A 21569-nucleotide genomic window follows, 5' to 3' on the forward strand; every position below is an offset into this window, starting at 1 on the left:
AATAATCTGTCTGTAAATAATTGTAAATAAAGTAGATGTCCTAACCGACTTGCCAAAACTATAGTTTGTTCACAAGAAATTTGTGGAGTGGTTGAAAAAACGAGTTTTAATGACTCCAACCTAAGTGTATGTAAACTTCCGACTTCAACTGTATATAGTACTCTAAATACCCCCAATTCATGTTTCTAAGTGAAAAAGAATACAAGATAAAAAATGGCTGACATCATTAAAATCAAAGAGGGTTTGGAACTTTAAAGCCAATTATCTCTGAATCATCTTTTTGCAGATAGAACCTTATAGTCCCAAGCTCTTGAATTGTTGTGAGGAAGAGAATAAACCACACAGTCTGGCCTTGACTTAATACTTCATGTCTGGTCTGTGTATTCTGTCAGTCCAGATAACACCAATAGAGCCAAATGAGAAATTAACTGGGAGTCTGTTGTTGTTGCTTTGATTTGAACACAATAAAACTACCGTTCCCTTCCGAAGTTCTGGACATGAGAAAGTGATTAAATAAATAAATAAATAAATAATAATTGGTCATTTAGCAGACGCTCTTATCCAGAGCGACTTACAGGAGCAATTAGGGTTAAGTGCCTTGCTCAAGGGCACATCGACAGATTTTTCACCTAGTTGGCTCGGGGATTAGAACCAGCGACCTTTCGGTTACTGGCACAACGCTCTTAACCACTAAGCTACCTGCCGCCCGACCAACTAACAGTGGTATGGCCACAGGAACAGGAACGGAGAAACACAACACTAGAGGTTTGCCTGAAACGGCACTCTATTCCCTATATAGTGTACTACTTTTGACCAACACCCTTTTGGCCCTGGTCAAAAGTAGTGCACTATACAGGGAATAGGGTGCCATTTCGGAAGCAACCTAGCTGTTATGATGGTGGCTGCTTAAAGAGCTACTGGGTAGAAAGACAGAGTGTATTCACACACCACAGACTCTAGTAGGAGTGGGAGCTGAGCCAGGGATTGGGCAAATGACCTTGCTGATTAGAATGGTCAGTCAAACAGACTCTTATGGCTTACAGTGAGTTCAGTTGATACAGTATGAGGCAGTATGTGATTATAAATAGGAGTTGGTTGGTCTCTTAGTTATTTTTCTGAAAAATATAAAATAATAATAATAATCTGAAAAACAAGCAAGATATCTCATGACTTGATACAAACGAATGGAAGAAATACCACTGATAGTGGATCCATTCAACAATACAATGTCCTTGACCACAAATAGCCTAATTCCCATTACACTTACTTACATAAGGTGGACTCTTGACAGGCCGGAATAAATAAAAACATCCCTGGTTGTGAAGAGAGCAACATGCACGGCCATAGTAAACAGCAGATCTGGTTTCAAATACTTTAGCTGTGCTAGATTGAGTTGTCTGGCGCAATGGAACCAATGGAATTGTCCCAAGAACAAACCCTGTCCATGTGGCATAAAGGCAGGCTCAATAAAACACTAAGTACTTTAAAGGAAACAAATACTGTTTGAACCCAGGTCTGGTAAGTAGAGTGGTCTCTTACCATGTAGGAGGGGAAGATGAGGACTCTCTTGTGCTTCCCACACGGCCACTGGGGATCTTCCAACAGACTGGGGTCATACTCCCGGATCAAGTCCCCCAGATCATTCCCTGCAGAGGAAAAAAGGTCACAGTCCCGGGACTACTCGTATGTAAAATCTATGCACAAATGACTAAAAGCGTCTGCTAAATGGCATATATTATTATTCTATATTACAGTCACACAATGAGCCAGGGACAAGCAAACTTTGGGGCCGAGAAATAAAAATGGTGTTTTTCCATTTCTTCTAATACATAGTCAAGCCCTCAATGTTGAGCAAGTAACTGATAAACTAAAACTTCACACTGTGGATGGGAGAAAGTGATATGTATCATCCTCACTCTGACATACACCTATTCAGGGGCTCTCTCCAGGGCGGAGGATCCACACACTGACCTATATGAATGCCACAACTACTCCAGAGGATCCACACACTCCTACAACTGACCTGTGTCGATGCTGCTCTGGTTGCTGTTGGCCCGGCCAAGGCTGAGGCTGCGGTGGCTGGCGTTACGAGACTGAGAGAAGGATGACGTGGAGTCGATGGTGTTCCTGCGTCCACTGCCCAGGGCGTTGGTGGGGTACAGGAACTGGGTGTACGACACAGTCTGTGGAGAGAGAGACATACTCACATTTTAACAGCATGTTATTGGACCACTGTCCGGACCTCTGTCCGGACCTCTGTTTAAACCTCTGTCCGGACCTCTGTTTAAACCTCATACTCAGACAATCCTTCCCTATTCTCTTTCTTGAGGTGATAACTGATCTGTAACTGAAAGTAAGGAGGAAAGGATGTATGTCTCCCGTCCTCTCTCACCTTTCCATCCGCCCCCAGCTCCACTCCCTCCAGCCCGATCACCATCTCCTTGGCACTGACCCCGCCCGAGGGGTGCCGCTGCCGCCCGCCTTCCAGTTTCACATCCCTGCCGGGGCACAAAACCTTTAGACACCCCTTCCCCTAAAACCCACTCCCCCTGCCAAACAGTGATCTGTCTAGGGTCTAGACTCTACCTCAGCATCTATATCTCTCTATCTATCACACAGAAAATAAATGGGAGCTCTAAAAAAAGGAATGTGGAATTAGACCAGATAGAGAACCTAAGAGAAGCTAGCATTCCATGTTCCCAGAATTCCACAGTGCCATATTGCCCCAGAGGACTGAGCTAATTAACAAGGCAATTGAATCACCCAGTTATTGGGGCAAGAAAGCGGGAAATGCAGGAAAAAGTCCTAAAAGACAGAAGCTTGGGCTTGTTCACAGTCTCGTTCTGTCTCATGGACATCATTTAGATCATTATTATTTTAGGCCTACATGGTTCTGAGTACAAGACTGGGCATGGTATTTTAGCTTGGTCAGTTCTCTACATAGTCAATAAAGTACATTTTGCTGCAACGACACTCGGCCAAGCAATCTCAACTGCCAGTTAGCAGCATTGGGCAGTCAGGAATGGGGCTATTGGATTCACTAGAGGCTTCATTAGCTCTTTAACGCCTCGTCGTATGGCTAGGCTTAGGAAGATTACGCCGCATAAATTACCCTGTTATGCTCCTCTCTAAGCTTCCTGAATGGTGCTTTCTTTCTCTCTGTCCATTGTATTCTCTGTGTTAATCACTTATTTTTCTTTCTCGCTTCCTCCAAAACAAGCTCTTTCATTAGGGGGCACCAGGCCCCAGGTCAGATCAACACTGCCTCTTTCCCCAGGCAGGCAGGGAGGCTAGTAGGCAGGCCAGGTGGGAAGCTATATACATTTACATTACATTTACATTTTAGTCATTTAGCAGACGCTCTTATCCAGAGCGACTTACAGTTAGTGAATATATATATATATTTTTTTTATATACTGGCCCCCCGTGGGAAACGAACCCACAACCCTGGCGTTGCAAACGCCATGCTCTATCAACTGAGCTACATCCCTGCCGGCCATTCCCTCCCCTACCCTGGACGACGCTGGGCCAATTGTGCGCCGCCCATGAGTCTCCCGGTCACGGCCGGCTGCGACAGAGCCTGGATTCGAACCAGGATCTCTAGTGGCACAGTTAGCACTGCAAAGCAGTGCCTTAGACCACTGCACCACTCAGGAGTACCATATACCAGGCCGGAGAGTGTTCAGGACTACCATGGGTTCCCATAACACGAAGGAGTCTGAACCAAGGGCCAAGAAATATAATCTCTAACTGCACAGGGAGAAATATAATCTCTAACCGCACAGGGAGGAAAACAATATGATCAACAACAAACTGGGATGTCATGTGTAAACTCCAAACAGAAACGACATAATGCTCTGCTATGGATGGATCATTTGGGTCCACTCCGAAATGTAATGTGTGTTATGCAATTGCAGCAAAGTGCATGCAAAGAGTGAAAGTGCTGAGATAAAAGCATGCTACGGAATCTTTGAGGGCAGCAAGGAATTGAGGAAAGGTGCAGCCTACATGATAACAGCAAAGCCAGAGATGGTTGCAACGGGCAAAACGATGTCGTATTAGAATGAAACTAAACAACTTCATGACGTCTTCCAAAGACAAATAGCCTAGATACAGCCAACAGCAAACTACAGGCCTACATGAAAACATAGCGAAATGGATACAAGCCTTCAATGGGTGTGATTCATTACTTTTAAGTTAATTAATTCAGTAGATTACTTGTTCATCTCTCTTACAAACATTTATTTTGTTGTAGTAAAAATGCATCCACCAAAACCAACCCGTGTAGGACATTGTTCATTGTAATAATGTTTTCCCCTTCCCAATGTTATAAAGTACCAGTTATATAATCGGCAGAAACAAAAGGGATGCGAGAACAGAGGGAAAGCAGGGAACGAAGGATGGCAAAATTGAGGTTGGCATGCTGTAGGATACATACCCTGCTTGGCTACAATCTCGATAGGGCAGGACAGAAAATACACTATACAAGGATCTTCTGCCACTGATTAGGACTATCCTATAAAAACAAAAATGATAGAAATATGCTAATTAAGAATGAACTATGTGAAAAAGACACTCAGATTTAAAGGTTAAGATGGAGGAAAACGTGAGCAGTAAAACAATCAAGATTTAGAAAACTAAATGAAATACTGTTTTTTTATATGTGTTGTGTGAGTGTGTTGTGGAGTATGTTGTATGTAGTCAGAGGTTTGGGGACAAACTGATGCAGATCTTTTCAAATGAGGCTACTAGCCATGTCTTGCATTGGAGACTAAACAAGACCAAACTTGTTTATCTTACAATATCAGAATAGCAGCTGCACGCGAGGTAGAAACCCCTATAGTACAGTAAAGTTGAACCACTCCCGAAATAAGTGGTTTGCATAACTGCTGCTGCAATTTGTTGAGAAATTGCTTCATAAAACTTAATCACTGATTTATACTTTTTGAGTTATGACATACAATAAGAGGCCTACTCACTGATCAATATCAACGTCACTGGCAGAATGGGATTTATAGCAATTCATTACTGCTGTATATGGCACAATGATAAGCTAGATAAGAGCAAATAAAAACAACAACTGGATAGTTGCTGTCCAAATTCAACCACCTCGAAACCAGAAAGAAGCTTTATTAAAAGCTACTATGAAGAAGACAGAATATATCATCATATTCTAGTAACATCACACTCCTTTTTATTCCTGGGCCAAAATAATGGCTTTGCACCCATTCAAATACCTGTCAAGACAGATATATAATAATTCATCAAAATAAATAGGTCTGGCACATTTTACATTTTAGTCATTTAGCAGACGCTCTTATCCAGAGCGACTTACAGTTAGTGAGTGCATACATTTTCATACTGGCCCCCCGTGGGAAACGAACCCACAACCCTGGTGTTGCAAACGCCATGCTCTACCAACTGAGCTACACCCAAGTGTAAAAGAAGCTTGAGGCTTGTAGCCCAAAACATCCAGAATAAAAACCGAGTTGAATAATCTGTAATAGTTTAACCGTCCAATTCCTTTTAGATTCCAGGAAATATCCATAAAAGGCTATAGTATTTATTACTGAGAGAAGCTGCTGTACACTTGCTACATCAAAAAAATCATTGTAACATCTGTGTGACCAAATGTCTTCAGTGCTCTGGAATTTCTAAGTGAAAGTGCATGCATCATTGTTTATAAAAGTGAGATAGTGTAATGTGTTTCGTGACTCATTTGTGATTCAATGGTGTGGTCGTCAATGTATAGCTTTAATAATATATACAATATGAAATCTGAACTCAATTTGAGAGAATTAATTTCTGTGAAAATTAACAGATCTTTCAATGAACTGCTGAGCAGTCATATTTATAATTCAATAGGATCATTTATCAATCAATAGTAAATTGTTTTATACTACCAAGCAATAAGGAATAGCTTAGAATAAGTGACCTACATCTCTAGTAGATTTCAGTAACCTGAGAGGTATTCAAACTGCTGTGCATCCTGCCATTTTCCATTGAAGGTTTGTATTGAATTAGGGATGGGGTTGTTTTCATTCATACCTTCCATTGCGCATATCATGTTGCCTCATGTTCTTGATGAAGTGGACCTTTTTGAAGCTCTTTGGTCGGGGTGAACCTGAGAGGGTTCTGCATCTAAAAACACAACAAATACATTCAAGACAGATCAAAACAAATGTGATTCATTGGGATCCATTTGGAGCAGTAAAAGACCAAAACATACATTACCAGTGAAAAGTTTGGACACACCTACTCATTCAAGGATTTTTCTTTATTTTTACTATTTTCTACATTGTAGAATAATAGTGAAGACATCAAAACTATGAAATAACACATGGAATCATGTAGTAACCAAAACAAAGTGTTATATTTGAGATTCTTCAAATAGTCACCCTTTGTCTTGATGACAGCTTTGCACACTCTTGGCATTCTCTCAACCAGCTTCACCTGGAATGCTTTTCCAACAGTCTTGAAAGAGTTCCCGCATATGCTGAGCACTCGTTGGTTGCTTTTCCTTCACTCTGCCGTCCGACTCATCCCAAACCATCTCAATTGGGTTGAGGTCTGGGGATTGTGGAGGCCAGATCATCTGATGGAGCACTCCATCACTCTCCTTCTTGGTAAAATAGCCCTTACACAGCCTGGAGTAGTGTTGGGTCATTGTCCTGTTGAAAATCAAATGATAGTCCCACTAAGCCCAGACCAGATGGGATGGCGTATCGCTGCAGAATGCTGTGTTAGTCATGCTGGTTAAGTGTGCCTTGAATTCTAAATAAATTACAGGCAGTGTCACCAGCAAAGCACCCCCACACCTCCTCCTCCATGCTTTACGGTGGGAACTACACATGCGGAGATCATCCGTTCACCCACACCGCGTCTCACAAAGACACAGCAGTTTGAACCAAAAATCTCAAATTTGGACTCCAGACTAAAGGACACATTTCCACCGGTCTAATTGCTCATATTTCTTGGCCCAAGCAGGTCTCTTCTTCTTATTGATATCCTTTAGTAGTGGATTCTTTGCAGCAATTCGGCCATGAAGGCCTGATTCACACAGTCCCCTCTGAACAGTTGATGTTGAGATGTGTCTGTGACTTGAACTCTGAAGCATTTATTTGGGCTGCAATTTCTGAGGCTGGTAACTCTAATGAACTTATCCTCTGCAGCAGAGGTAACTCTGGGTCTTCCATTCCTGTGGTGTTCCTCATGAGAGCCAGTTTCATCATAGCACTTGATGGTTTTTGCGACTGCACTTGAAGAAACTTTCAAAGTTCTTGAAATGTTCCGTATTGACTGACCTTCATGTCTTAAAGTAATGACGGACTGTCGTTTCTCTTTGCTTATTTTAGCTGTTCTTGCCATAATATGGACTTGGTCTTTTACCAAATAGGGCTATCTTCTGTATACCCCCCTACCTTGTCACAACACAAGTGATTGGCTCAAACGCATTAAGGAAAGAAATTCCACAAATTAACATTTAAGAAGGCACACCTGTTAATTGAAATGCATTCCAGGTGACTACCTCGTGAAGCTGGTTGAGAGAATGACAAGAGTGTGCAAAGCTGTCATCAAGGCAAAGGGTGGCTATTTGAAGAATATCAAATATAACATCTATTTTGATTTGTTTAACACTTTTTTGGTTACTACATGATTCCATATGTGTTATTTCATAGTTTTGATGTCTTCACTATTATTCTACAATGTAAAAAAAAAAAAAGTTAAAATAAAGAAAAACCCTTGAATGAGTAGGTGTGTCCAAACCTTTGACTGGTAGTGTATCTTTTTAACAACTGTAAAACACAGAGACTGAGCCAGACCATGTCATTACAGCAGCAAGTGTAGCCTGATGTGCCCACCACCACCTCCCCACAGGACACAAAACGGCTCCATATAGCAAACTGAAGTTAAATTACAGTTCCCCCAATGTAACCATCTAACAAAATACTTCCCAGGCCAAAGCTGTTATTGACTTTGAGTACCGCTCTAAAATGAGAGGAGAATATGAGCAAATCAAACGTATGTTTCTGGGTGGTGTGCCGACTTGTGAGATCTGTGACAGTTGTTGCTATGCAGTACCTGCGTAGAGGAGCGTTCTCCTCAATGTCTTCCAGTGTCTCCAAGGAGGAACGCTGAGAGATGAGCCTCCGTCTGTGGAGAAAAGGAGTGAGGAAAAGAGGGAGAGAGAGAAATAAGGAGCTGGTTGCTGGTTTTGAGTTTACAAGCAACTTGCGATGCTGCTAAACAGTTCTACCTGGCCCTGTAATAGGAAAGACTGGACACAATATGTATTAGGCCTATTTATAATAATTCATTCTGCATTGCAAGATATTTGCTAAATATGATTGCTAAATTATGGTAATGATTATGCAGGTTCAAACCCTTGGCTTACCATAACAGAGAAAGAAATGTGGTGATGTAATTAAATGGTCATAGCACTCTTAATCATGGGATTTTGCAAAGAGGCCTAAATGTCAATAGAGTGAGGTTCCTTGTTCATGATAAATCCTGAACACATTTCTTCCTAATTAATGGTATAAACCACATCATTCCTCATCTAACAGCAAGCAAGGTAGTTCTACCCAAATCCACTGGTTGACCTCCATTGTATCAGTATTGGGAAACCTTCCAAAAAATGTCTACGTTGTACTGTTTTGAACACAAATCATTGAAGCTCTAAAAGCAACAACGATCATCCATAACAATAATTTTCATACTTCTTTAACGGTCTGGAGAATGAATGAGTAGCCTAAACTAACTCGACCTCTTACATCTGGCCCATGTAGAGTACCTCCAAGTCTGATGTGAAGCATAGCTAAAGCTTCTATGGCTTTGTGCTGTGCTATCTTGTCAGGCACAGTGGCTTACTTACAAAGCAGAGCTGTAATCATTGAATCAAGTAATCACTGACATCAGCACTGTGTGACTGGCTGGCTGCTGTGGTCAATGATCACTGTTGTGTTCTAAATTCTGACCAGCAGCCTCTATGTGTGAGATCATGTAGAATGGTTAGAACATTCTAATCTAGAGTAAGGCACTGGTTTAGTTGGTAACTAATGCTGCTTTTCAACTAACATCAGTGTATACATACGTTATACTAAGGAAATTGTGTTTCCATAGCTAGCAGAATCAACAACGTCTGCATAATCAAAACATTTGCTTTGTGTGAAGGTGTTAAAGTTCACAGTTAGCCATAGCTAGCAGAATCAACAACCTCTGCATAATCAAAACAGTTGCTTTGTGTGAAGGTGTTAAAGTTCACAGTTAGCAATTGTTATGTAAATGAAGGCTGAAAAGTACCAGTGGCCATGGCCCAGTGAGACACGGGTGCCGGCCCACATAGATGGAAACAGAGTAGTCTGAGCCTTTTGGGTAAAACACTGAGGTAAATCCTGTATGGAAATACGCCATAAGAGGATTAAGACATTGGATGGTTCATTTTGTCGTAACACTGTTTCCTCACAGACAGGTCTTTCTTTCACACTTGGGTTGCATGACTCAACAGCCAAGGCAAAATCTATTAGCCCATTGCTATAGAAAAAACATATTGCACAACTCCTGCCAGCCTGCTTGTCAGTTGTCACCAAGCTTTCACTTATTTAAATGTGACTCAATGACACTCAACTTGACTTGTCCCCTCTTCAATGACTAATTCAGTGAGACAGAAAGAATGAGCTGATGATCACAGAGTATGCCCTCAGGCTGGTTAATCAACTACAGAACAAATTAACTAAAAATGACTGTGTCCTTGACAAACTCCTAGCAGTAAGCAAGCCTAAACCAACAGAGGATGATTAAACATAGTCTTTATACCACATACAGTGGGGAACAATTTTATTTAGTCAGCCACCAATTGTGCAAGTTCTCCCACTTAAAAATATGAGAGAGGCCTGTAATTTTCATCATAGGTACACGTCAACTATGACAGACAAAATGAGATTTTTTTTCTCCTGAAAATCACATTGTAGGATTTTTAATGAATTTATTTGCTAATTATGGTGGAAAATAAGTATTTGGTCAATAACATAAGTTTCTCAATACTTTGTTATATACCCTTTGTTGGCAATGACACAGGTCAAACGTTTTCTGTAAGTCTTCACAAGGTTTTCACACACTGTTGCTGGTATTTTGGCCCATTCCTCCATGCAGATCTCCTCTAGAGCAGTGATGTTTTGGGGCTGTCGCTGGGCAACACAGACTTTCAACTCCCTCCAAAGATTTTCTATGGGGTTGAGATCTGGAGACTGGCTAGGCCACTCCAGGACCTTGAAATGCTTCTTACGAAGCCACTCCTTCGTTGCCCGGGCGGTGTGTTTGGGATCATTGTCATGCTGAAAGACCCAGCCACGTTTCATCTTCAATGCCCTTGCTGATGGAAGGAGGTTTTCACTCAAAATCTCACGATACATGGCCCCATTCATTCTTTCCTTTACACGGATCAGTCGTCCTGGTCCCTTTGCAGAAAAACAGCCCCAAAGCATGATGTTTCCACCCCCATGCTTCACAGTAGGTATGGTGTTCTTTGGATGCAACTCAGCATTCTTTGTCCTCCAAACACGACGAGTTGAGTTTTTACCAAAAAGTTCTATTTTGGTTTCATCTGACCATATGACATTCTCCCAATCCTCTTCTGGATCATCCAAATGCACTCTAGCAAACTTCAGATGGGCCTGGACATGTACTGGCTTAAGCAGGGGGACACGTCTGGCACTGCAGGATTTGAGTCCCTGGCGGCGTAGTGTGTTACTGATGGTAGGCTTTGTTACTTTGGTCCCAGCTCTCTGCAGGTCATTCACTAGGTCCCCCCGTGTGGTTCTGGGATTTTTGCTCACCGTTCTTGTGATCATTTTGACCCCACGGGGTGAGATCTTGCGTGGAGCCCCAGATCGAGGGAGATTATCAGTGGTCTTGTATGTCTTCCATTTCCTAATAATTGCTCCCACAGTTGATTTCTTCAAACCAAGCTGCTTACCTATTGCAGATTCAGTCTTCCCAGCCTGGTGCAGGTCTACAATTGTGTTTCTGGTGTCCTTTGACAGCTCTTTGGTCTTGGCCATAGTGGAGTTTGGAGTGTAACTGTTTGAGGTTGTGGACAGGTGTCTTTTATACTGATAACAAGTTCAAACAGGTGCCATTAATACAGGTAACGAGTGGAGGACAGAGGAGCCTCTTAAAAGAAGAAGTTACAGGTCTGTGAGAGCCAGAAATCTTGCTTGTTTGTAGGTGACCAAATACTTATTTTCCACCATAATTTGCAAATAAATTCATTAAAAATCCTACAATGTGATTTTCTGGATTATTTTTTCTTAACTTGTCTGTCATAGTTGACGTGTACCTATGATGAAAATTACAGGCCTCTCTCATATTTTTAAGTGGGAGAACTTGCACAATTGGTGGCTGACTAAATACTTTTTTCCCCCACTGTAGGTGAGACTACATAATGTTTACAAGGGAATGTGGTTAGAAACAGCAATCATAAAGGAAATAAGTTATAAAACATCAAGCACTGAGATGTGCCAGAAATTGTAAACATGGTCAACTAGACGGCATACATCCACTCTGCACTGAGATGGAGGAATTTGTTAATTTACATGTTTATATTTAACAAGGATAATCTCTTGAAGTTGGTTAAAAAGGATAATCTCTTGAAGTTGAGAACCTCTCTTTTGAGAGAAACATGGCAGGAAAGTAAGTAATGAAGGAAAGCATGTAGCCTACATGAACTCATCACATCACCAACATCTCTGTGAAGGTCAAAGAGATGGATCATTGACATTTACTCCCGAGGTGTTGAACTGCTGCACCCTCTCTAACCACTGTGGTTATTATGTGACCCAGCTGGTCATCTATGAACGTCTTGATGAACGATCTGGCCTTAATGGCCATATACTCTTATAATCGCCACCTGGCACAGCCAGAAGAGTATCTGTATAGCACTTTGTGACAACTGCTGATGTAAAAAGGGCTTTATAAAATACATTGGATTGATTGATCATGGATCGTCAAGTAATTTATGGTCGTCAGGCCCGGCAACATCCTCCAGTGAGAACCCTGAGTGATGGATAGGATGGCTACCATCATGCTTACATTCCTAGCCTGCTATAGCTGGGCTAACATGCTAAGGTTAACATCCCTGATGGTGAGGTGAGACATTCGTCAGCTGCACAGAGCAGAGCAACTGAAATAAAACCCATGTCTTAGCTATGTCTCTCCACCTTCACCCTGGAGAACAAGTTAACCAGAACAGCTAGTCTGTAGCAGTCAGCTGAACAAATACAGCCCTCACTGTGTTACAAACATAACATGATCTCGTTCCAGGTACTCTAATCTATCTATTGACATGACACATTATTAGGTTAATAATTTCATTTTTGAACAGAATAAAAGTATTATTTTGACTACTAGGTTTTTCTTTCGCAGTTTGTACAGTACTGATGAACTAAGCCCTTTGAAAATCCAGCTGGCATGAAAACTAGTTTCCACAGTTCAGCAGGATGCTCAGATCCAGACACTGTAGATGAACAACGGCAGGCCAGCCAGGACGTGCAAAGGATGTTTTCCACACCCGCGCAAACTGTGGAAACAATAACACACGGACCACGGACCAGACTACTCATCCACTTCAAACAAGACTGTGACACAATCAGCTATTGATGTTTAACTGCGTGTCAAATCAAATCAAAGTTTATTGGTCACGACGCATCCACAGATTTTCAGATGTTATCGTAGGTGCAGCGAAATGCTTGTGTTTCTAGCTCCCACAGTGCAGTAATGATACCTAGAAATACGCGCATAATCCAAAAAGTAAGAAAGAAATGAAGAAATATCATAATGAGTCCGGAATATACATGACCAAAAGTATGCAGACACCTGCTCGTCAAACATCTCTTTCAAAATCATGGGCATTAATATGGAGTTGGTCCCCCCTTTGCTGCTATAACAGCCTCCACTCTTCTGGAAAGGCTTTCCACTAGATGTTGGAACATTGCTGTGAGGACTTGCTTCCATTCAGCCACAAGAGCATTAGTGAGGTCGGGCACGGATGTTGGGCGATTAGGCCTGGCTCGCAGTCGGCATTCCAATTCATTCCAAAGGTGGTCGATGGGGTTGAGGTCAGGGCTCTCGACAAACCATTTCTGTGTGGACCTCGCTTTGTGCACAGGGCCATTGTTATGCTGAAACAGGAAAGGGCCTTCCCCAAACTGTTGCCACAAAGTTGGAAGCACAGCATCGTCTAGAATGTCATTGTAGCATTAAGAACTCCCTTCACTGGAACTAAGGGGCCTAGCCCGAACCATGAAAAACAGTCCCAGACCATTATTCCTCCTCCACCAAACTTTACAGTTGGCACTGTGCATTGGGGCAGGTAGCATTCTCTTGACATCCATCAAACCCACATTCGTCTGTCGGACTGCCAGATGGTGAAGCGTGATTCAGCACTCCAGAGAGCGCGTTTCCACTGCTCCAGAGTCCAATGGCGGCGAGATTTACACCACTCCAGCCGACGCTTGGCATTGCGCATGGTGATCTTAGGCTTGTGTGCAGCTGTACGGCCATGGAAACCCATTTCATGAAGCTCCCGACGAGCAGTTATTGTGCTGACGTTGCTTCCAGAGGCAGTTTCCAGTGAGTGTTGCAACCGAGGACAGATTATTTTTTACGCACTATGCTCTTCAGCGGTCCCGTTCTGTGAGCTTGTGTGGCATACCACTTCGTGGCTTAGCCGTTGTTGCTCCTAGATGTTTCCACTTCACAATAACAGCACTTACAGTTGCCCGGAGCAGCTGTAACAGGGCAGAAATTTGACCAACTGACTTGTTGGAAAAGTGGCACCCTATGACGGTGCCACATTGAAAGTCACTTGAGCTCTTCAGTAAGGCCATTCTACTGCCAATGGAGATTGCATGGCTGTGTGCTCAATGTTATACACCTGTCAGCAACGGGTGTGGCTGAAATAGCCGAATCCACTAATTTGAAGCGGTGTCCACATACTTTTGTATATATAAATATTTTTTTATTTTTTTATGGTGTGTATAGACAGTATGGACAGTATATTAATAGAAAAGGTGTGTACAGCAGTGACCAGCTTTCAATGACTCTGTACATAGGGCAAAGCAGTCTCTAAGGTGCAGGGTAGAGTACCGGGTGGTAGCCAGCTATTAACAGTGACTACGGTTCAGGGTAGGGTATTAGGCGGAGGCAGTACAGGTGACTGTTTAACAGTCTGATGGCCTGGAGATAGAAGCTGTTTATCAGTCTCTCAGTCACAGCTTTGATGCACCTGTACTGTCTCCTCCTTCTAGATGTTAATGGGGTGAACAGGCCGTGCTATGATAAATCAACTCCAATCGAACAGTAGCATTCTGACGTTAACAAGGACTGGTCAAACTCAGAAGCTTTAAAGCAGAGCCCAGGCTACTTCCGATTATCGCCTCCTTCAACGTTGAAAGAATAACAATGGGCCTCTGTTAGTAGAGCTGCCCATGAAAGACACCCTCTGTCTGTGTTTTTGTTGCCTCAAATGGTTGTTTTCAAGCACTGTTCACATTCACAATGAATTTCAAGCATGGTCCATTGAATCAATCTTTACAACATTCCTATAGACGTCCTATGAGGACATTCAAAAACAATTTGTATGTAACCTGACTGCTATGCTTGTCGCTTTTTAGGCTAAGGAGCTGTAGTGCTCAACATAGAAGATTAAATTGTTTCACATGCACGCCCATTGGCAGCTTGCCATGGACATTGTCTTCCCATTCCACTGTCGGGTGACAGAGTGGAAGTAAATATAATGTTCTAGCCTTCTACTTACAATTACAGGCCAAGCCAAAGAAAATTGAATCATTTGGGTAAAAATCCAAATCAACAAAGGCTATTCTCAGCCCCTTCAGTCTTTCTTCTCCAACAATGCTGCAACAACAGTGAATTCCTTCCTGCTACTGTAGCAGTTTGGCAAGGGTAGCGGGGGGGGGGGGGGGGGGGGGGGCAGAAATATGGCCCAACGCTGCTAAATTCTTGCCACTGCTGTAAAAATATATATAATAATAATAATAATAATACAGGGCAAACACTGCTGCAGACATGGATAAAGGACAACAACACATAGACCTATATTGTTCAAGACACACAGAACCTTGTGGTTAGTTGCGCCGGTTGCTTGACATACAGTAAAACCACACTGAATCCATACTTCCCCCTCCCTTTAAATAGCATGTTGTTTAGGGTGAACAGTGTGGAACTTGAACTAGTGAACTTGTATTCCATTTTGGAACTAAAGAGTATACCATCATGTCTATCTTTCTCATCTCGAGACTCATTACCAGTAATGGTTTGATTATGGTGGCCGTTTTAACCATAAAGGCCTATCCTGCAGCTGCTTTGGAGATTTCGCTTACAGTTCAAGCCACAAGGGTTTCAGAGGCAAACTAGCCTAAGTATGCAGCTTACATAATCATGTGATTATGCCAACCATTACCTCACCAAACAACAATCAACCTCTTAACCAAAAGGATATGACTCAATTGCACAAAACTGCAAATGACCATTGTAATGGTTTATACTGCATGTGGTTTCTCTGCTATTGCTTCCCTTGGCTTCCTAGTCTCCCTGTAGTAGGCTTTTGATCACAATGAGGACTTCTGAAAAAAAAATTAAAACATGGGGAGACTTTGGAATGCAGAATATAATTTACTGATTAAAAACTGTCAATCCATAACATTTTATTGGAATTTGATTTTGTGGTAACAATGTTCACTATGCTAAATTTAGTTTTCATTTTAGAGCGGTTGAAACAGATCCACACCTTGGGCTGACACCTTTACAGTAGCAGCAAGACAGAGTGGGCGCCTTAGATGGCTTTTTACATTCTAGCATAATTTATGAGCCTAGGTTGAGCAGTAGAATACTGCAGCCTATGTAGACCCAACCATCATCTGCATGCATTAGAATCAATGCACACCGAATAAGAGGATGGCTTTAAAGCAGCTCCAAGCGCTGATCTCTGAGTATCTTTTGGCAGCTGATCTGAGTGTTGGGGCTTCCTGGCTGGGAGCAGGACTGGAGGCCATGAGAGAGAGGGGGAAGGGAGGACGATGGAGAGCGAGGGGGGAGGAGAAAGAGAGAGAGAGAAAAGGAGAGAGAGGGGAGAAAAAAAAAAGAGTATCTAGTATGGTGCCCTTGGGAGAGGAAGTGGAGTGAAGGACAGAAGATGGAGAGAAACAGAGAGAAAGGAGAGTCTGTCCAGGCAGCGTCTCTGAAAGCCTGGGCGTCCTGCCTTTCTCTTCCCAGCCAAGGCTCCCTCTCTGGATCTGGCCACTTTCCCACCAAGCTGCTGCCCTGGGAAAACAGACCAGGCACTGTGTGAGACGCCCATCTATGATGTGTCTGTGGAATATGGCCGGGGTCCCTCAACAGGTCGCCTTAGTTATTTCTCAACAGCTTATAATTCAGTTTACATGGGCTTCCTCCTTTGAACGACCGCATTCCATAACCTGGGGGGGTTTAGCTACTAAATCATTGTAATGTACAGTGCCTCCAGACAGTATTCACACCCCTTCACTTTTGTTACAAAGTGGGATAAATTGTAATTTTTTGTCAACAATCTACACAAAATAATATGTAATGTCAAAGTGGAAAAAATACAATAAAAAAAAAGTACACATATATCTTGATTAGATAAGTAATCAACCCCCTGAGTCAATACATGTTAGAATCCCGATTGGCAGCGATTACAGCTGTGAGTCTTTCTGGGTAAGTCTCTAAGAGCATTCCACACCTGGATTGTGCAACATTTGCCCATTATTATTTTCAAAATTCTTCAAGATCTGTCAGCTCTGTCAAATTGGTTGTTGATCATTGCTAAACAACCATTTTCAAGTCTTGCCATAGATTTCTAATTTTTACCCATCTACCAATAGGTGCCCTTCTTTGCAAGGCATTGGAAAACCTCCCTAGTCTTTGTGGTTGAATCTGTGTTTGAAATTCTTGCTCGACTGAGGGACTTTACAGATAATTGTATGTGTGGGGTACAGAGATGAGGTGGTCATTCGAAAATCATGTTAAACACAATTACTGCACACAGAGTGAGTCCAGGATTCCTGACAGCTCTCCTGCTGTGGAGAGAGAGAGAGTGAGAGGGCAAGGTGGCAGGTGCTGGACAGCTTTGTAAAGTCATCCAACGGGTTATGGGGAAAAATCTGCATGGGGGACCGCATCTGCACAGGGGGGGAAACAAGTCCACCTTCCTGCTGGACATGCCTTTACTTGTATGATCTCTCAAATGGTTTCAGTGCTACCACTAATATAACATGTTTTACAAATTCTGTTATTTGAGGGCACATGCTTCATACTGGTTAATAGGCAGGCTAATCGAAATTATTCCACAATGGTTGACCTTTTCAACCTAATCCTGCTGATTCCACCTGAATCAAATGGGCCACTGCATGTGTCTTGGTGTACAGTTGTAAGCAGCATATTAATGAATATCGACAAACAAGTGTGTAAGTTGCTTATTGATGAGATAGATACAGTTTCACAAATCTGAGAGAAAGCCAGGGCACTTTCTCTTTGCTGTCATCTGTCTCTTTGTATAAACTTGTCTTTAGCAGTATACTGACTGACTAAGACTGATGATGCCCTTTGAGCAGCCCTAGTACAAAATGTGACTGGAGAAACCTGTGCTATTGCTGAGATGATAATTGATGATAAACATTAGTCTAGTCTAGGTCTGTGTGGATCCTGTTTGGTGGCTTCACTCAACAAAGACCTTCATGAAGATAACTCTTACCTTACTTTCAGTGACTATTGCAATATGAGTGTTGCAATACTGTAGCCTGTAGTGTAATGTTGACACTATTGGGTTGCAATATGGTAGCCTATGACATGCATAATTTGTGAGAGTGCAGTGCAAACATTGACTGTGGGCTTGTGTCACTATTCCCAATCCCAATATGGGCAACCAGTAATCTCATTCACACATGTCATGAATGTAAACACTACATGATGGAGATATCTACAATTACCCTACCTTGATCTCTGCAGCTCCAGGACAGAGTTGGCTATCTGTCCTCCCTCCAAACAGAAGCCCTGGGAAGTCTGCCTAGAGAAGGCAGCAGGCACAACTCCCTGAGTGTAGGTCTGAAGCCTGCCTCTAATCGCGGCTGGTACTGCAGAGAAAGGCGAACTGAAAATCGAAGGGCCGAAAACATCCCCTTCCGGATCTGTACACGCTTGAGCTGTAGCGGCGGGATCAATCCCAAAACTGTCTCGGGCGTTAGCAATCAGAGCCTGGTTTGCAATAGCGAGCGCCTGGGCGGCCGTGGGGGTCGCTCCTCCAGCGCCACCGCCAGCCGCGTACAGGGGACGCTCTGCTGCAGAAACCAGGCTCTGTCTAGTCCTCTCCTCAATTGAATTATCCTCTTCGAAATGATTGTCGGCATCATCTTGCACCGGTCGACCATCCAAAGAAATGTTACTGAGAAAAGAGAGTGCGGCTTGTCTCCTCCGAGGGTCTATGCGTTTCCGCGTATGCTCGATACTGGAATGTTTGATCTGTAGCGTGGTTGTGGATGTATTGCTGCTCGTGGCAGCCGCCATGGTCAACTTCCAGCGATTTGAATCCGCGAGCAGAGTTTTTGTCAAGATGACATTAAAAGTGTGTAAAGTGTGCTTATGTAGGTAGCAAATGTCAAAGCCTTGTTTTTTAAGTGCAAGCTTAAACTGACTAAAAACAGGATGGGTACGTGTCTGCAGTATTGTGTCAGCAGGGGAAAAAATTGGACCAATAGGCTTTCAGGTACACACGCGAAAGGGTTATTTTTTTTCATTTTCCTCCGGTGCCTCCCTCTTCGGACTTCTGGACTGGTTATCCAAAATTATATAAAAATGTAATCATGTATAGCAGATTTTGGCCACATTCAGAAATAACTAATGGATAACCATGTGTTACGTTTGCATGTCAAAGCAGTTAAATTAATTGGAAAGATCCTTTTTGGAAATTGTGCTTTGGGGTTCATATTACGGAAGTAATTGGTAACCCTAATAGCCCTAGGCTATTTACCAAGACCTCAAAGCATAAACTATTTCATCTTCAATGTAAGTCTCTAAAATACCTAGGGAATCTTTAGAAGAACATCCATTGATATTGAAAACAACAATGGGTTGTGTACCTTTTGAGGAATTGGGAACATGCTGTATTTCCCAAATATGCAAGTCTGCATTTCTGCAACATTTGCGCCATCTGTCTGTTTTACATGGTTTAGTCTGGTTTAGTAGTCAGGTTTGGACATTTTTTGACTAAATATGCCATCTAGTGGTGTTAGATACATATCACAACACTGCAGATACACACCAATGCAAAATAGTGCTATTTTCACTGAGTCTGCACTCACCACCAATGTGTAGTACTCCACCTGGGTGGCATTAGCTGTTTATGCGAATACTTTTTCACTAGTTTTCCCTTTCATTTATATAGTCCATTTATATGAGGACATCAAGGAAGCTATGTTAATCAGACAGTTTAGGACGACAACAAGGCATCTACTCACCACTGGATGTCCCTGTTGCTCTGCTAATCTCACTATGTTTCTTTAAAACCCTCCCAGGCTTCCATGGTGGATTCTATCAGAAAGCATCCTAAAACGAGCAACTCCTGCAGTTTAGGAGTAAGTGAGGAGGGTTGTTCTTTGGGTCAAGTTGAACATTCTTTAGAGAAGACAAGCAGCAAAAAGCATTGGGGTGAATGACTACTCAGATCACATTCCAATTGAGTTTTAGATTGACTATTGAATAATAGATTCAGAGGGAAATGAGGGTATGCTTTAGATCCCTCCAACTCAACTCTGGACCTCCAAGCCTGTTCCACTGCATTTTTTAATTGTTCCCCTCTAATCAGGGACTAATTTAGACCTGGGACACCAGGTGGGTGAAATTAATTATCAGGTAAAACAGAAAACCAGCAGGCTCCGGACCTCGTAGGGTCAGAGTTGAATACCCCTGCTTTAGATTAATCCTTATAATTGGAGCCAGGAATTTTTCCAATCCTGGTCAGGTCATATGCTAACGTATATCTCTGGCCTTAGCTATAGTAACTTCTCAGTTGTGTTGGTTTTGAGTAACTCTTGACACAGATCCTGAGCCATGCCCATTTGTTTTTATTACTTCCTAATAAAAAAGGTTTACCTTAATTTCACTCCAGTAGCAGAACACTACTGTGCAATGCCATACATTACAATGATGTAAAATGAAACCAGTGTGCACTGCAGACCTTGGGCTCAGGTTAGGTTGTTTCTGGACTGCAACAATGAGGTGTATGAGCTGCAGGTTTACCACCCACCGTTAATCTGAGCTGCCCATCAGAGGAGAGAGAGAGAGACGCAGGCCACGGCTCCGACTCCTACTCCCCTCGCCGTTGCCTTGAAACACTGGACTTCCTGTGTTTGTGTGAAGCTTCCTAGACATGAAGGGATTTGGCACCTCAGTGTGAGCCACGATCCACATCACTCTGCTATTACTTTAGAGTTGATTAAGGAAAAACATGTCAAGTGTTAGAGCACCATAAATTATTACCAGCAGGATAATGATGTGTAGACAATAGTTTTGAGCAACAAAGATGGAGTGGAGGTAGTGTATATTGATGTATGATGGTAATAATAGGGGTAATTAAAAAGAGGAGGCTGAGAAGAAGGAAATAGGAGACAGAAAAGGGTGACAATGAGGGTGAGATAGCAAGAGTATCTTCAGTGGCGAGTATCTTTTATTCTTTGTTGTGACTTGTGATCCTTTTGATCCATTACCTTAACTTGGCATAAATCAATGTGGCATACTTTCTTCAATACTGAGTCAGGACTGTTGAGGTTTCTGTTAATACTAGTGCTGGGGAAGTTTGCATCTATTGTTTATGAACCAGTTACATTTAGAGTTAATGCAGGGAATGGCAATTAACATGCCTGTCAAGCTATTTTCAGGGGGTGTTATTTTCGCTTGCCTTAGTTGGGCTTGCTGAGAGAGGGACACACTTTGCATGTCTAGAACACACACACACCTGCAGAAAGCTGCTCCATATGTCAGCAGCCACAGGGAAAAGCCCCTACAAGACCTTCATCTTCAAGACTTCCCCATGAGCATTGGAAAACACAACCCATCGAGACTGCAGAAAATAGAGTAAATCCTTAACCGAGTAAATCCCTAACAGCCATAACAATTATTCCATTAAGCTTATTTGTATTATTCCTTTTATTACATTGTTGAAAGTGAACCTGCAAGTAAGCATTTCATTGTACTGTGTATCACGTGTACCCTGTGCATATGACAAATAAACTGGACTGGACTAAACACATCTGTAACATGAGAAATATAATACGTTGTTTTTGTCTTTGATGTGTCATTCCTTACATGCCCTGAGGAGACTAAAACAATCTATCAAAATTAGCCCCTGTGTTCAGATTAGCGTCTGTATTGATGAAGGATAAGAGTGTGAGGAGGGAGAGCAGCACTTCCACTGTGTGAGCGCCTGAAGTAATGTAATGGGGTGAAGAAGGTATTTTATCAGTAGCTAACATCTAAAGAGC

The 21569-nt window shown here is 42.4% G+C and overlaps 1 protein-coding gene across 1 annotated transcript in view; it reads right to left on the reverse strand.

The window, feature by feature from the left end:
* LOC311150435 (CDK5 and ABL1 enzyme substrate 1-like) overlaps positions 1-21323 on the reverse strand; it is a 31530-nt gene extending 10207 nt beyond the window's left edge. Inside the window, exons 1-7 of the mRNA XM_084187921.1 lie at positions 18029-21323; positions 8083-8154; positions 6049-6141; positions 4439-4516; positions 2393-2498; positions 2024-2183; positions 1540-1646 (exon numbers count right to left, since the gene is read on the reverse strand). Of these exons, the coding sequence (XP_084044047.1) occupies positions 1540-1646; positions 2024-2183; positions 2393-2498; positions 4439-4516; positions 6049-6141; positions 8083-8154; positions 18029-18597 (1185 nt within the window). The 5' untranslated portion in view covers positions 18598-21323. The remainder of the gene's footprint in view (positions 1-1539; positions 1647-2023; positions 2184-2392; positions 2499-4438; positions 4517-6048; positions 6142-8082; positions 8155-18028) is intronic.
* Between the last annotated feature and the right edge of the window lie 246 nt (positions 21324-21569).

Source organism: Coregonus lavaretus, assembly GCF_964263955.1.
Source record: "Coregonus lavaretus genome assembly, chromosome: 23".
NCBI classification, from domain to species: Eukaryota; Metazoa; Chordata; class Actinopteri; order Salmoniformes; family Salmonidae; genus Coregonus; species Coregonus lavaretus.